Source organism: Arvicola amphibius, chromosome 3 (assembly GCF_903992535.2).
Source record: "Arvicola amphibius chromosome 3, mArvAmp1.2, whole genome shotgun sequence".
Classification (NCBI taxonomy): Eukaryota; Metazoa; Chordata; class Mammalia; order Rodentia; family Cricetidae; genus Arvicola; species Arvicola amphibius.
In genome coordinates, this window is record NC_052049.1 from 53,994,456 (window position 1) to 54,009,439 (window position 14,984).

General features: G+C 45.8%; 1 protein-coding gene across 1 annotated transcript in view; it reads right to left on the bottom strand.

The window, feature by feature from the left end:
• Arsb (arylsulfatase B) overlaps nucleotides 1-12,765 on the bottom strand; it is a 163,746-nt gene extending 150,981 nt beyond the window's left edge. Inside the window, exon 1 of the mRNA XM_038322608.1 lies at nucleotides 12,371-12,765. Within this exon, the coding sequence (XP_038178536.1) occupies nucleotides 12,371-12,670 (300 nt within the window). The 5' untranslated portion in view covers nucleotides 12,671-12,765. The remainder of the gene's footprint in view (nucleotides 1-12,370) is intronic.
• Between the last annotated feature and the right edge of the window lie 2,219 nt (nucleotides 12,766-14,984).

Here is a 14,984-nt window from a genome sequence, read left to right on the forward strand (position 1 = left end):
GTGGAACCCAAAAGCATCGGTGGATATAAACGTGCAAAGCTCACATGGGAAGCTCATCTATCGCACACAGAGAATTATCTCTGAGCGCTAGAAAACGCTGCCAAGAGATGCTTGGCAGCTTGGTTTTCCTGTGCCATGGGCACCAAGCCAGGCGGTCAGCTGAAACCTGTCTCCGTTCTCTCTGATCACACAGAACGGGGAATTTGTTCTTTTTAGTTCCTGAGAATTTATTTGACAGAGCGTTTTTATGGCATTATTGGGAAGCAGAAGTCAAACTCTGGATGACAGCCAGAAACGTGGTTGTGCTCTGTTCAAGCACTATTTGAAGTCAGGAAGCTATAATGTGTGGAAACGCAGTAAACAGGCAAGAGCCAAGGCATGGCCCTCCAGCGCAGAACTCTGGAGTGACCCCACAATGCCTAGGGCAGGCTGTCATGGGGTACAAACGCAAACCAGAGAAAGAAGGGCAGCTATCTAAACAAGAAAATCTACAAGTCCAATCCGAACCTCATCTTCAACATCCAGAAAGAAGGTGTGAACAGAAAAAGGCATAGCTGTAACCTATGAAAGCCCATGGGCGCTACCACCCGTCTGCCTTGTGTGGCAGGCTCTTCTTCATGAAAATAAACCCTCCTGCAAAAAAACGCCCCATCCAAAGATCGCACTTGACCGTCGAGATCTGCTCCACTGATGCAAAGGTCTACAAACCCCGGGAGGATCTTACTTCCCATGAGATAATTAACAAGAAACCTTTAGTCTTTTTCCTGAGACCTAGGAGATGCTTGCTTAGTTTAAAAGAGAAAAACAAAACCAGATAAAACCACCTCCTGCTGTGGGGAGGAGGATCATGGCTCTTAGGTCAGAACTTTGTCCAGCCCTCTTTCTGAGTCCCATGCAGTCTACCGATTAAGTGTATGTCTGTGCTGTGTCAAGTTGACATAGGCTATCGTCATCTGAGAGGAGGGAACCCCAACTGAGAAAACACCGCCATAATATCAGACTGTCGACAAGCCTGTAGGACACCTCCTTAACTAGGGATTGCTGGGGGAGGGCCCAGTCCATTGTGGTGATGCTATCCCTATGCTGGTGGTCCTGGGTTCTATAAGAAAGCAGACTGAACAAGCCATGAGAATCAAGCCAGTAAGGAACACCTCTCCACGGCCTCTGCATCAGCTTCTGTCTCCAGGTTCCTGCCCTGGTTGAGACAGCTCCTGTCTCCAGGTTCCTGCCCTGGTTGAGTTCCTGCCCTGACTTCCATAGGTGACAGACTATGATATGGAAGTGAAAGTCAAATAAACCCTTTCCTCCCCAACTTGCTTTTGGACATGGTGCTTCTTCCCAGCAAGAGAACCCCTACTAAGACAGTATCTCAGAGCTCAGGATGCTTCAGGCATCTCGTAAGAAACTGTACTAGGGGCTCAGTGAACCCCTGTAGCACACTTGGCAGTGGATGCCTTTTGTCTCCCACCCTGAACAGTGGAGGGATAACACCCAGTGGTGCAGAAGGGGAAGCTTCTGTCTGTCCGTCCCTCCATGCACCCGAGTGTTTGTGAAATACCACCTCTAAGGCACTTGAGAATTCAGGAAAGTGAGCAGGCCTGGCCTCTGCCTTACACACCACAGAGCCTGAAGGGAGATTTCCACAACAGAACACAGCCACACAACAAGGCAGTGGCCGGCCAGGCTTCAGAACCCTCAGCCTGTGCTCTTGCCAGTTTCCTACAGGTTTTGGTCACAGTCAGAAAACACTTGTACCACCCCACAGTTTACTCCTGGAGATGGCCACAGGACAATTGGAGAATGGAGAATCTGCTCCCTCCCCCTTGCAGCCTGTCTGACAGTCAGCTGCTCAGGGCGCTGAAGCCAAGAGCTACAGAACACACATTATGCCTTAGGAGCCTGGCATGACCAGCTGGCCTGGCCCCTCCGTGCTCAGGTTTCGGAGCTGGCCAGCATCACTGACAGTTTTAAGGGCCTATTTATTCTGCGCTGATTAGTAAAGAGCGCAAGGCTCTGACTAAACCCACAAAGCGATGTTGTTTGTAAAAATAACAAACAAGGCAGAAATGGTTTCCGTGACTTCCTCTGTTTAAATTATGAATCCAACAGAGCTTATTGAGAAAGAAAACATGAAGAACCCTGAGAAAAGGATTTTTTAGTAAAGAGATATGATTAGGAAGCAAAATCAATAATGATAATGACCTGAGAGCAACAAATTATGCACAGGTTTTCAATGGAAATTATTACATTTATTATGTGGGGGGTTTATGTGCATGTGTGTGTATGTATGTGTGTCCTTGTGTGTAGATACATGTACACCATCTCACACATGTGGCGATCAGAGAACAGTTCGCAGAAGCTGGTGCTCTCCTCCCCACCATGTGGATTCCAAAGACTGAGCTCAGGTCAGCAGGCTTGGTGACAAGCAAGCGCCCTTACCTGCTAAGCCATTCCACTGTCCTCAAAGTGATTGTTCAAATAACAACCACAATCAGCCACAAAAATGCCACAAGTCAACTGATCACATTCCATGCAACTCCGAACTTACTTTCTTATTTCCAGTATCTTGGGAGATAAATTAAACATCTCCATCAGAGAAAGTTGCCCCTGGGTTCCTTGTACTGGAGACCCATGCTTGACTGCTGGCCCTCTTGCTAGCTCATATAAAGCCGATGCATCCTTTGTTTCCCCCTTAAATGAACACAGTCATGAAAACTACCACCGCAACACGATGGCCCACTGGCTGCATGCTGCTCTCGTCTTTGGCCGGACGATGCTATGGCTCTTCTGACTAGAACTGCATGTCCTCACCCAAAGTCCCCTCCCAATTCTCCCAGCTCCTCTGCCATCTGCTTAATCCAATTCAATGAGAGGAACCCATCAAGGCTGGTGGGGATCAGGCCAGACCCTGAGGACAAGCAGGAACAGCAGCTAGTAAGGCCATGTTTAGCCGGACCTTCATGCCACCGGGCCCTCTTCCTCTGCAACTGTCTCCTGCCAGTCATGAGGCAAACTTGAAGCAAAAGTCAGGAATCACCTGCCCTGTGCCTGCACGGCCTCTTCCCCGTATTTCCTGTCCAAGGTTCCGCTTCGGGGGGTGAGAAAAAGCCCTAAGAGTGGCTTGTCTATTTATCAGGATGATTAAGAAAAATGTGGCTGAGGTCCCCTAGGAAAGAAGCGGTGGCATCTTTCATTGTCTGTCTTCTCTGCCAAGGCTTATAGAATTCTGGTGTGGAGTGACCTCCTCGGTCCCCAGGGGAAGAACAAGCTGAGGACTAAAAAGAGTTACTTAGTGTTTTCCCTGAGACCTGCCATTTTTGTTATCCTTCAATCTTTGCTTCTTTCCTTCCTTCCTTCCTTCCTTCCTTCCTTCCTTCCTTCCTTCCTTCTTTTCTTCCTTCCTTCCTTCGTGCGTATGTTCGTGAGAGAGACAGACAGACAGAGAGACAGACAGACAGACAGACAGACAGAGACAGAGACAGAGACAGAGACAGAGACGGGGGAGGGGGGCTCATTATGTAGACCTAGGATAAACCAGGCTGGCCTCCAGCTCAGAGAGATCTTCCCAAGTGCTGGGATTAAAGGCATGCACCAACTTGCCTGGCCTTCTCAAAAGCCTCTTTAAAAACAAGCAGGCATTTATTACCACAGAGCTACATTTCAAGTCCTTGTTTGTTTGAGACAAGTCTTGCTTTGTAGCCCAGGCTGGCCCTGTATTCTCTATGGACTTGAGTCTAGCCTCAAATTCCTAGTCCTTCTGCCTCAGCCTTTCAAGGCTGGGATTACAGGCACATGGCCTCCACCCAGCGCAGTCCTAGGATCTGAACTATGATGGAGCTCCTTCTTGTGTCGGTGCACAGCACACACATCCACTTAGCCGATCAATATGAGTGCTTCTCGACAACAGAGACAATCAAAGTCAACCTAATAGGAGGAACAGGCCTTGAACTACTAACACGTGGGACTAGAGGGCTGAACGGTGGCTCAGCAGTTAAGAGCACTCAAAGCTCTTGCAGAGGACCTGGGCTCAGTTCCCAGGACCCCCATGGTGGCTCACAACCATCTGTAACTCCAGTTCCAGGGGATCTGATGCCCTCTTCTGACCTCTGAGGGTACCACAGTATCAGATACATGTGGTACACATGCATACCCCCAGGCAAAATACTCATGCACATAAAATAAATCTTTTTTTTACAAAGTAAACAACTTTTATTGGAGCATGGAGAGATAGCTCAGGGGTTAAAAGCTCTGGTTGCTCATCCAAAGAACCCAGGTTCGATTCCCACATGGCGGCTAACAATTATACGTTAACTACAGTTGCAGGGGATCTGATGCCCTTTCCTGGTCTCCATGGGCACCAGGCATAGAAATGGCACACCACATACATGCAGGCAAAATTCCCATACATGTAAAAATTAAAATTTCAATTAAAAAATTTTCACTGGGAATGCAGACATATAATAAATATTGAATAGTGAATCAAGTCAACTTGCTAGAATTTGAAAATTCAGCTCTCTGTCTGAAGTGAAAACAGTACAGAAATACTATTAGGAAAAATGAGCAACTTGAACAGAGGACAAATGAATATAAAATTCTTTCCTCTACAGGAACCATTAAGAAACTAGTAAAGAGGGACTGCCAAGTAGAAGTGTGGGAGACAGAAAACACAGCTTTGCATTAGAAACTACCAGATGCATTTCCTACATGCAATTTTCAAGATAAGAATAGCAGGTAAGATATAAGATATAATAGCAGATAAGAATAAGAGGCAGGTGGATCTCTGTGAGTTCCAGTGGACACATTCTTTAGGGTATAATAATATCAAGTATTTTACTATGGAAATAGCAACGACCAGAGCTGAAGACTTAACATTTTTATACAGAACAGAAAGCATTAGGTATAAAGAGACCTTGCCTTCCTCTGATCTCCCAGCATGCCTTTGGTCCTTGATTTTCTCAGTGTCCACTACGATGACCTTCTCCAGTCTTAGGACAAGCTGGATCCAGTCTCAGGGCTTGCTTTTCTTCTTCCTCCCATAGCTCGTTAAATCCTTTGCAGGATCTTGACCCCGCTGACTGTGACGTTCAGGCCTCTGCCAACCTCGCCTCCTTGGGGACATTCTCAGGGTCCCTATCACTCACCTACTTTATTCTTATCTCTTATCGCCACGCCCTTTAGAGTCACCTTCCTTACTTCTTCGTTCATACCCACTTAGTTCACCCCTTCCCATCCCTCCTCCCTTCACCTCAAACACTGCAAACACTGGAAGATTCTGCAGGACAGCACAGTACCCGGCACAGCAAGCTGCCCCACAAACACCTGCTCAACAAAGGAACAACTAAACATGGCATTTCATGGTGATGGACTGCAAGCCTGGACAAGATACGCATCTATTCAACACACACCAAAGGTTCTACCCGAGCAACCAGGCAAGGAAATATAATGAGAGACTCTCAGGTTTGAAATCAAGCAAGAAAAGTGCTAATTCAGGAAACATTGAGCTATCTCTCTCTCTCTCTCTCTCTCTCTCTCTCTCTCTCTCTCTCTCTCACACACACACACACACACACACACACACAGGAAAACGCACATGCAAACACACATGTACAAACCCTAGTACGTCCCACAAGGGTGGCTAATGTATACACTTAGTTGCATTTCTATATAAGCGCACTAAATATCTGAAAACGAAATTAAGAAAACAATTCCAATCACAATGGTACCAAATACGAAATATTTAGAAATAACTTTTACCAACAAGCTACAAAATCTGTATTCTGAAAACTACTAACTACTGCTGAAAAGCATTAAAGAATACTTGAAATGCTGGAAAGATGGCTCTATTCCAGGACTGTTGTCAAGGCTGCAATACTTTTAAGTGGTTCTGCAGACCAGTGACATCCCTGTCAAAATTCTGCATCTCTTTCCCCACTCCCCAAGTAGATACGTTGATCCTAAAGTCCACATAAAAATCAAGGGGGCTCACAATCATCAAAACACTCTTGCAGGGAAAGAAAGGCAGGCAGAACTCACACTTCCATATTCTGGAACCTAGTATACAGCTACAGTGTCATTTAGAGTCATGAGAAACACAAAGACTGATGGAAAAACCCACTGTGGTCAGTGGGCTGACGCTGACAGAGGGTGTGAAGACAAAGGAGGAATGAGCAGCCTTTTCAGCTAAGCACACATCTCCACACCTTAGTGACGTTCACATATTAGCTCAGAATAAATACAGAGCTCAATGTAAGGGTTAAAGTCATAAAACTCCTGGAATAAATATAATACATGCATTATTAGGCAATGATTTTTATATGTAATACCATAAGCACAAGCTATCGAACAAATTAATTATATTACATCAAAATTGAAAACTTGTGTATCAAAGGACACTATCAAGAAAGTAACAAATAATCGTCTGATTAAAGTTTACTGCCCAAAACATAAAGGCCAAGAGACAACATTAAAAGCACACATAGTCCAATTAAAATTAGGCAGAGAGGCTGAGTAGATGCCCCAGTGGTTAAGAGCACTGATTGCTCCTGCAGAGAACCTGGGTTTTGTTCTCAAAACCCACATGGCAGCTCACAACCATCTGTAACTCCAGTTCCAGTTACCTCTTCTGACATCCACAGGCACTGCACTCCTGTGCAGACGCACATAAGCAGACGCATATAATTAAAAACAAAAACAAGATTTTTCTAAAAGTTCAAATGTACAGTACAAAATTACAAACAAACATTACATTTAAACCCAGAAATTTTATTTTTGGGAAACTGTTCTACAGATGTGTTTCAAATGAGCAAAAGAACACATGTACAAGATACTAATTTCGCTTTCTTTAATAAAGCAAAAGGTTGAAATTACTTTTGTATCCATTATTACGTGACTGGTTAAAATGTTCTGTTCATGTAACAAACTAGCGCGTGACATACATGAGGGTGCTATTTATTTAGCAATATGAATGATGTCAAATGTTCAGGAACATTAAACATGGGTACAAAGGTGTGAAGAGAACATTGCCATTCAAAAAGAATGGAATATCTACATGTGAGCTTGCGTGCAGTCATGAGGCACTTCTGGAAGGATCTTGTCAGTCACAGCTCATCACTTCTCTGTATACTTCTCCATAAATGGGAATGAATGCCTAGGGAGTGGCTGGGTAGGGGGAAAACTTTCAATGTAAGCCCCTTTTGTAAGCTTTGAGGGTTTTAAACTTTTTGACAGGTTCACATATTTACTTAACAGATTTAGTTGCTTCATACTTCATTCCCCACCCTGCGCTCTCCATTAGAGCCCTTCTCAGCAAGGTCCCCTCCCGCACTCACGACTCCTCTTTGTGACCCTTCGAGTTTAATTAGAGTTGTTTCCTGGGTGTGGGATGGGAAGATTCCACAGGAACGGGGACTACTTACAGGGACTACACCACTGAAGATTAAAACCTCCCTCCCCCCAAATTTGGGTTTTTACACCATGTTTTCTACTTAAAAATAAAATGTATAGGCAGATTTTAAAGATAATGGACAAAGGTCATGGGGAGAACACCAGCCTGGCTGTAGAGAGACTGAATTCTAAGGCCTATCCACCACGACTACCTCCCTCATCCGCGGCTCAGTCTCCCCACTACCCCACCCTCCTCTCTCAGATGCTACACATTTTCCACCAAAGCATGACGGTTAAAAGGATCTTGTGAGAGAATTGATAATAATTAAATGTCTTAATATAAAAACTTGAATTCATATTTCTGTTTAATTCTCAAAAGCTCAACAACTAACCTATACAGTGTGTAAGGCAGTGTGAGGCAGGGTCATCTCCTCCTGTGCAGTGTGTAAGGAAGCACTAGGCAGGGTCATCTGCTCCCACCAATGACAGGCTGGTGAGTATGATAATAGCCCTTTCCCTAGGAACAAAAAAGCATCAGTGTCGCCGGGCGGTGGTGGCGCACGCCTTTAATCCCAGCACTCGGGAGGCAGAGGCAGGCGGATCTCTGTGAGTTCGAGACCAGCCTGGTCTACAAGAGCTAGGTCCAGGACAGGCTCTAAAAAAGCTGCAGAGAAACCCTGTCTTGAAAAACCAAAAAAAAAAAAAAAGAAAAAGAAAAAGAATAAAAGCATCAGTGTCAAAGACATTTAAGGCTAGGCAGAGCATCAGATTTTAGCCCAGGTCCTGTATCTATCTGTGAGGAACCAAGTTCAGCAAGGTCATAATTTGACACAGCCAAGACTGAAACCTACCTCTCAGCATTCCTAACCATTCTCTTTACTCTTCACTTTCAAAAGTAAAACACACACACACACACACACACACACACACACAAAAAAAAAAAAAAAAATCCCAAACTCAAGAGAGCAAAGTTCGGTAGTCTAGGCTTGTCTAGATTTTCAAATATGTGAAGGGTTCCCTAAACGTCAACTCTCTCAACATTAGTAGGACTAACGTCCTATTTCAATTCTATTGCTGTGAGGGAAAAAAAACGACAAAAGTAACTTAGAGGAGAAAGGGTTGTTTCATCTTGAGATCGCATGCTTTGCTCCATCATGACAGGGAAGTCACGGCAGGAACGTACGCTAACCAGCAAGCACGTCCACAGTCAAGAGCAGAAACGCACCTATGCCTGCTCAGCTCATTTTCCCCATTCCCATCCAAGACCCAAGCTCAGGCAATGCTGCCAACACCGTGGGCTGCGTATTAATGAACACAATCACGACGACTGTCCGGCTGTCCGCATGCCAACCTAATACAGGCAGTCTCCCGCTGAGACTCTCTTCCCAAGAGACTGTGTCAAGCTGACAGAACCAACTACCACAATTGCAGAGGTAACAGGCAGAACTCTTGAAGAGTTCTTTTAAGCACCTCATTTTGAAATAGTTAACAATCTTTTCATTTTATTGTACTGAATGATTCTTTCAGAAATAACAGCCATTCCCATTTCATAGTTAACACGGACAATTTTTAGGTAAAAATATGTTAGATTCATTTTTCAGATGGAGATGTTTAGGAGTGACCTAAGTGCTCAAAAAATAATGATATTAAGTATGAAGGAGCTACTAGGGGTAATAGGTAGAATACTTCTGAGGAGGAAACAGTTGCTGTAAGCGCTGATTCTGAACACACTGCCTGATACGTGAGCAGTTCCATCATTTAGTCCTGTGGCCTTGGGCGCATTTCTTCTGTATTAGTGGTTGTGTGTGTGTGTGTGTGTGTGTGTGTGTGTGTGTGTGTTTATGTGTGTTATGTAAATGTGGGTGCAGGTATGTACATGCACAGCACCCATCATGGAGCCAGAGGACAACCTAAGGCAGCAGTCCTCAGGCACGGTTCACTTTTCTATCTTGAGACAGGCTCTCTCATCGCTCTGAAACTCTGCCCTATGGACCAGTCTAGCAGGCCAAAGAGCTTTCTGTGCCCAGCTGCCCCCTGCTGCCCCACCTGCCCCCACCTGTCCCCGCCTGCCCCCACCTGTCCCCGCCTGCTCCCACCTGGCCTCACCTGGCCCCCACCTGCCCCCGCCCGCCACCTTGCCAGGGTTCTGGCACCCGAGTCATCCCCAAGCCCGACATGTCTTATCTTGTTCCAGCCTCAGTTTACATCCTTGTGCTAAAACAGCGACACTAATACAGCACTTTTAAAAATGTAAAAGCTATGCTCCTCAGTGTAAATATAACATCAGGACAGAGGAACCAGAAGTCGATGTCAGAGAATAATCCTGATATTATGAAGAAAGGTATCTGGATGTTCCAGAACTATCACTACTGCTGTATCACTATAACTCCATGAAATATAAAGAGGTTGCTATGTGAGAAGATCTACAGCTGAATATTTGGAAGATACAGAAAATATTTCTTATAGTTTTGACAATGATTCTAAACAAGGAAGGGTCATCAGTTTTAAATTATTTAAACATAAAATCATTGTTTTAATTAGCTTTGAAGGATAAGAGAAAGGTACTCAGAATGTACCAATGTATAGAATTTGAAAGCAATGATCATTTTTAGACTCCAGTAAAAGAATATCACTAAACCAAAGTAATCTTTAACAGGAACCCGTGAACCCTGTGACAGACAATAATGGGTGGAAAAAACACCAATATGTTTGAGTCAGCTCCCTTGAGATGACTCTAGTGGTTCTGAAGTACATGACTTCTCCTTTCCCTTCACTTATTAACCACAGATTTATTCCCAGTACTCAAGTCTTTTCAAGGGCTTGGTGGGGGTAGTACATTAGGGGGTGAAAGTAATCAAGTCTACGAGAGGTTCAAGATGCAGTATTGGCTTTCCCGTCCCAGTCTGTTAGGACACTGCATAAACCAACAGTGATCAGGTCTATGAGAGGTTTGAGGTACAGTATTGGCTTTCCTGTCCAGGTCTGTTAGGACGCTGCGTAAACCAACAGCCTCTTTTGCAATGTGAGTTCAGTTCTCTCTCTTCAGAGCAAACCCAGAACCACCTTCCCTTACTCCTGGGAGACTCCTACTGTGTTCTGAAGACACTTGCTTGGGCCCAGGGACTACTGATTGCACTTCACAGTCAGGTAGACTCCTTGGCATGACTAGGTAGGGAAGCAAACCATACTTTAGCTTCCATAGTAAACTCTTGGCTATGGGTGTTCCCGAGTCTCCTAGAGAAACATTATCTTCTCTTTTCAGCCTTCTGTTGAAATCTTTATCTTGGTCTTAGAACATGAGGTTAGCATTGGTCTAAAAGGTTTTGGGAACACATATGTAGGAGGGCAGTGAGTTCAAAATGCGTGTTGAATAAACTGTGCGCTTAGAATCCATTACACAGTAGATGACATCATACTTACATTTATTGCTAATTCATTTTTCCTTGAATATATGATACCTGACATCTTTGACTGACTTGTTCTGAATATCCACACTGGCACCATGTTATCTAAATCTTTGCATGAAGAAAGGCTAGAAGAGGGGGAAGGGGAGATGGCTCAGAGGTTAAGAGCATTGCCTGCTCTTCCAAAGGTCCTGAGTTCAATTCCCAGCAACCACATGTTGGCTCACAACCATCTGTAATGGGGTCTGGTGTCCTCTTCTGGCCTGCAGGCATACACACAGACAGAATATTGTATACATAATAACTAAATAAATAAATATTTTAAAAAAGAAAGGAAAGGCCAGAAGATTGTGTTATTGTGTGTGTGTAGAAAGATAAGAGAGATGGATGGATGGATGGATGGATGGATGGATGAATAGAGACAGAGATGGAATATCAGTATCCACTAGTAGCCACTAAAAATTATTATATTTAATTTGGTTATAATTACATCAGGATCTTATAAACTCATCAACTGCAGTCAGAATGGGGGGGAGGGGTGGCAATTTCATAGGTCTGAGATGACCGGTGGATACAGGAAACTAAGGACCACAATCTAGTAGCTGTATGACTGTATGACTTGTCAGCTGACATCTGTGTAGGCAAGCTATCTCCTCACCTGTAAAGGGGATTCACGATAACTACCTCGTGGGGTGTTTTTCAAAATTAAGTTTAAAGGCAATAAAACACTACAAAGTGTTCTTCCTGTTCCTGGTCATCTAACATACACATAGCCTGTGGGGAAATCCGTGCCTTGCACTTTTTTAAAGGGCAGTGAAGACAATCATACAGGTTGGATTTACCCTCCAATGTGGAAGAAGTATCAGCATCCGGTGTTTCGTTCTAGGGGTGCAGAGGACCTAAAAGTGACTTCCGTTGTTGGTCGTGTATAGCGGAGGACCTGGAGGGCAGGCGCTGGAGTTTCCAGGTGGTTGGCACATGGGTAGTTACAGGCAAGTGCTTATTAAAGGAAAGACAGATAGAGGCACCTGGGGTATACCTTATCTCACCGGTAGGGGGCTTCAAGGCACAAGAGGGATTGGGGGTAAAGGTTAAGACTTTTCACGGTGCCCCCCAGGCTCACACACTGTGCAGGCTTCTCTGATCTTGCTCCCCTTGTCAACAATCCCAGTCTTTTTAATGTTTCCAAGTTAATCTCTGAAACTCCCATCTACTCGGTTTCCTATTCTCCTGTCCCAGCAGCTCACTCCTGACCACTGAGCACACCGGTTATCAGGATCCTTCCCACTCTAATTCCACTCTGGAGCTCCTTGGGCCTCCCTCACTGTCTCTATCGTTCCTCCTTAGGTCCCCATCTAATGTTGACCCTGGGGGTTCACAGACACAGCACCTGGAATTCCCAGAAACCTCGTCTCCTCAGACCTTGAGAAAACGAAAGCCACTTTAGCACTGGAGCCACCAAGAGGAGGCCGGGCATGCGCAGAGGCCTGGGGAAGACAAGGGCAGCGAGCACGGTCCCACTGAGCCCCTAGTGCCAGCGCGCGGGCTCGCAGAGCCACGCAGGGCGAGAGGCCACCTCGTACCTGGTAGCGCCCGGTGAGCAGCTGGCTCCGCGAGGGTGTGCACAGCGGCTGCACGTAGTAATTGTCCAGGACCACCCCGCCGGCCGCCAGCGCATCCAGGTGCGGCGTGCGGATGACCGAGCCGTGGAAGCCCACGTCGTTCCAGCCCAGGTCGTCTGCCAGCACGAAGACTACGTGGGGCGGCCGGGCAGCCCCGGAGGCCCAGCCCGGCGACGGCTGCAGGAGCAGCAGCGACAGCAGCTGCAGCTGCAGCCCGAGGCCTCGGGCCTGCCTCCCGGTGCATCCCCTCGGCTCCCCCATCCTTTGCAGCCGGCTGAGCCCGAGCTGCTGTTCTCCCGGACCGAATCAGGAACTGAGTGACCCGGGGCCCCGGCAAGATTTCATTCACCCGGGCGGGCCGCGGGCTGCGGAGGGCCGGTGCCACGCCCTCCGCCTCCCACGGGGGTGGGGGAGGAGCCCGCACAGAGCACGCGTGTAAACTCCACTGGTGTGGTGCTTTCAAAGCCTAGAGCAGAGGCCCGTTATTTTTTCCTAGCCATGAACTTGAAAACGAACCACGAGTTCCAAAGGGTTTTCACATCCCTTATCTGATTAAATCTAGCTGCAACCTTGGCAGCTAAGCATTCTAATTAGCTCCCCTCTTCACCCTCCAGAAGAAACCACTTTGTAAATGGTTCTACTCCTGGCTCCCCTTTCTGTTTCCCTGTGCCTATGTCTGTCTATGTCTGTTTCTCCCTCTTTCTCGTGTGTGTGTGTGTGGAGGGGGGTGGGGAGGAGGAAGGGGGGCGGTGTAACTAGCCCGTTGTGTCTAGTTCAAGGCCATAGCTTGTGGCACTTGAGAAAATAGGAGAGAGCCATGCAGATGGTGGTATTTCAGATCCATTTACAAAAAATGTGTACCCATGAAGCCACTTCCTTCCCATCAGCCGTGGGCTGAACACCGTCCGTTTGCACGGGGTGAAGTTTCATTTCCAGGTTGTTTGGGGGTGTGCCCACAGAAGACCGTCTGCTTACTCGATGTCTAGAGATGAGTGATAACTGTTAGGTGGAGGAGAAAACACTGCACCTAGGGAAGACACCCTCTCAGGCCGAGGCCAAGACCACGGGAGCCATTTTACAGCGTTAGAGACGGCGCTTGAATGACAGCCTTGACAAGCAACTACCCCGATGTGCACACATGACTTCTATGCAGCTGGTCAACAGGCGTTTGTTGCCTTGTTCCTTAAACGGGTTTTAGCTTCTTATCGGTTTGTCCATTAAGTTAAATAAAATCTGATGGTGTATTCATTTTTTGCATTTGTGTGAGAGTAAAGATTTTTCCTTTTTTTTTAGAAAATTATCCTTTACTGCTTAGCTTATTTCCCTCTTAACAAACTTACATCTTTTTCCTTTGAAGTAGATAACTACTTTTCGTCTTTGATTAAAAAAAAAAAATACGTAGTTGAAAAGTTTTAAATTTTAGCATTATAATTGTAACATGATAAAAGAGCAGTTTGTTTCCTTTTGTGTTGAGGATGGACTAGGGGGAGACAGAAATGTCCACTGTGGTCTCTGCATATTCTTCTACCCCATAATTGCTTTCTATATCCCCCCCTCCTTTTGTGATGTCTTTGTTTTGTGCCAGGTCCTCACCATGCGTCCCAGGACAGCCTCCTCAAGTTCTCTGTCTTCCTGCCTCTTCTTCTAACAGAGGGGAACTAGGGTTACAGTCACATGCTACCTTCCCAGGCTTTCCCTGTCCTCCTTGATAAAACTCCAGCAACCTAGCTAATCCTTCTTTAACAACTGCTCCTGAATCTAAGCCCACACCAGACTTCCTGTGTCCTACACTGTCAACAAAGCATATAGGCAGGAGGTGCCCTGGAACAGATGGAAGGGTCCCTTCTGGTTTCCCTATGTCCTGAATGCCCATGGCGTGCATGCTGTGGCAATAGTTAGTTATTCTAAGTAATCTCTCTACTGGTGTCCATTTGCTGCTTCATCAGAATTTGAGTCGGGTGACACTTTGTACACGCATGCAGGAAAGTGGTGTGGATGCTTCTGGAGCTTCAGACAGAGGCACAGTGTTGATTAGCTCCCTTGTGAAACCACTGTGGTACTGGCGTCCTATCTCCACTTCAAAGTTACCCTTTCCCCCTTGTGATTACTTAGGAGTCCTCAAACTTCGCTCTTTGGTTGTTGTCTCTTGCTTGAGTTGGTTATAATTAGGATGGCTACCAATTGTGACCTTTTAGTTTTCTTTCTATGAGTTTCTGAGTTCCCTATGTATTTAATTCACTGTGAACTCTTGGAATCTTGTTTTGATTAATATGCCCTAATTCTTTAGCATAATTTTCACCCCCATCTCAACAGAGACTGCTTTATTGGAACAGTGAGTGGCCCCCAACATTTCTGAGAGACGAAAGTTGAGTGCATTTAGTGGGCATGGGAGATACACACACATACACACGCACATGCACACACACATACACACATGCACATGTGTGCACACACACATGCACACACGCACATGCACACACACATACACACACGCACATGCACACACACATACACACACGCACATGCACACACACATACACACACGCACATGCACACACACATACACACATGCACA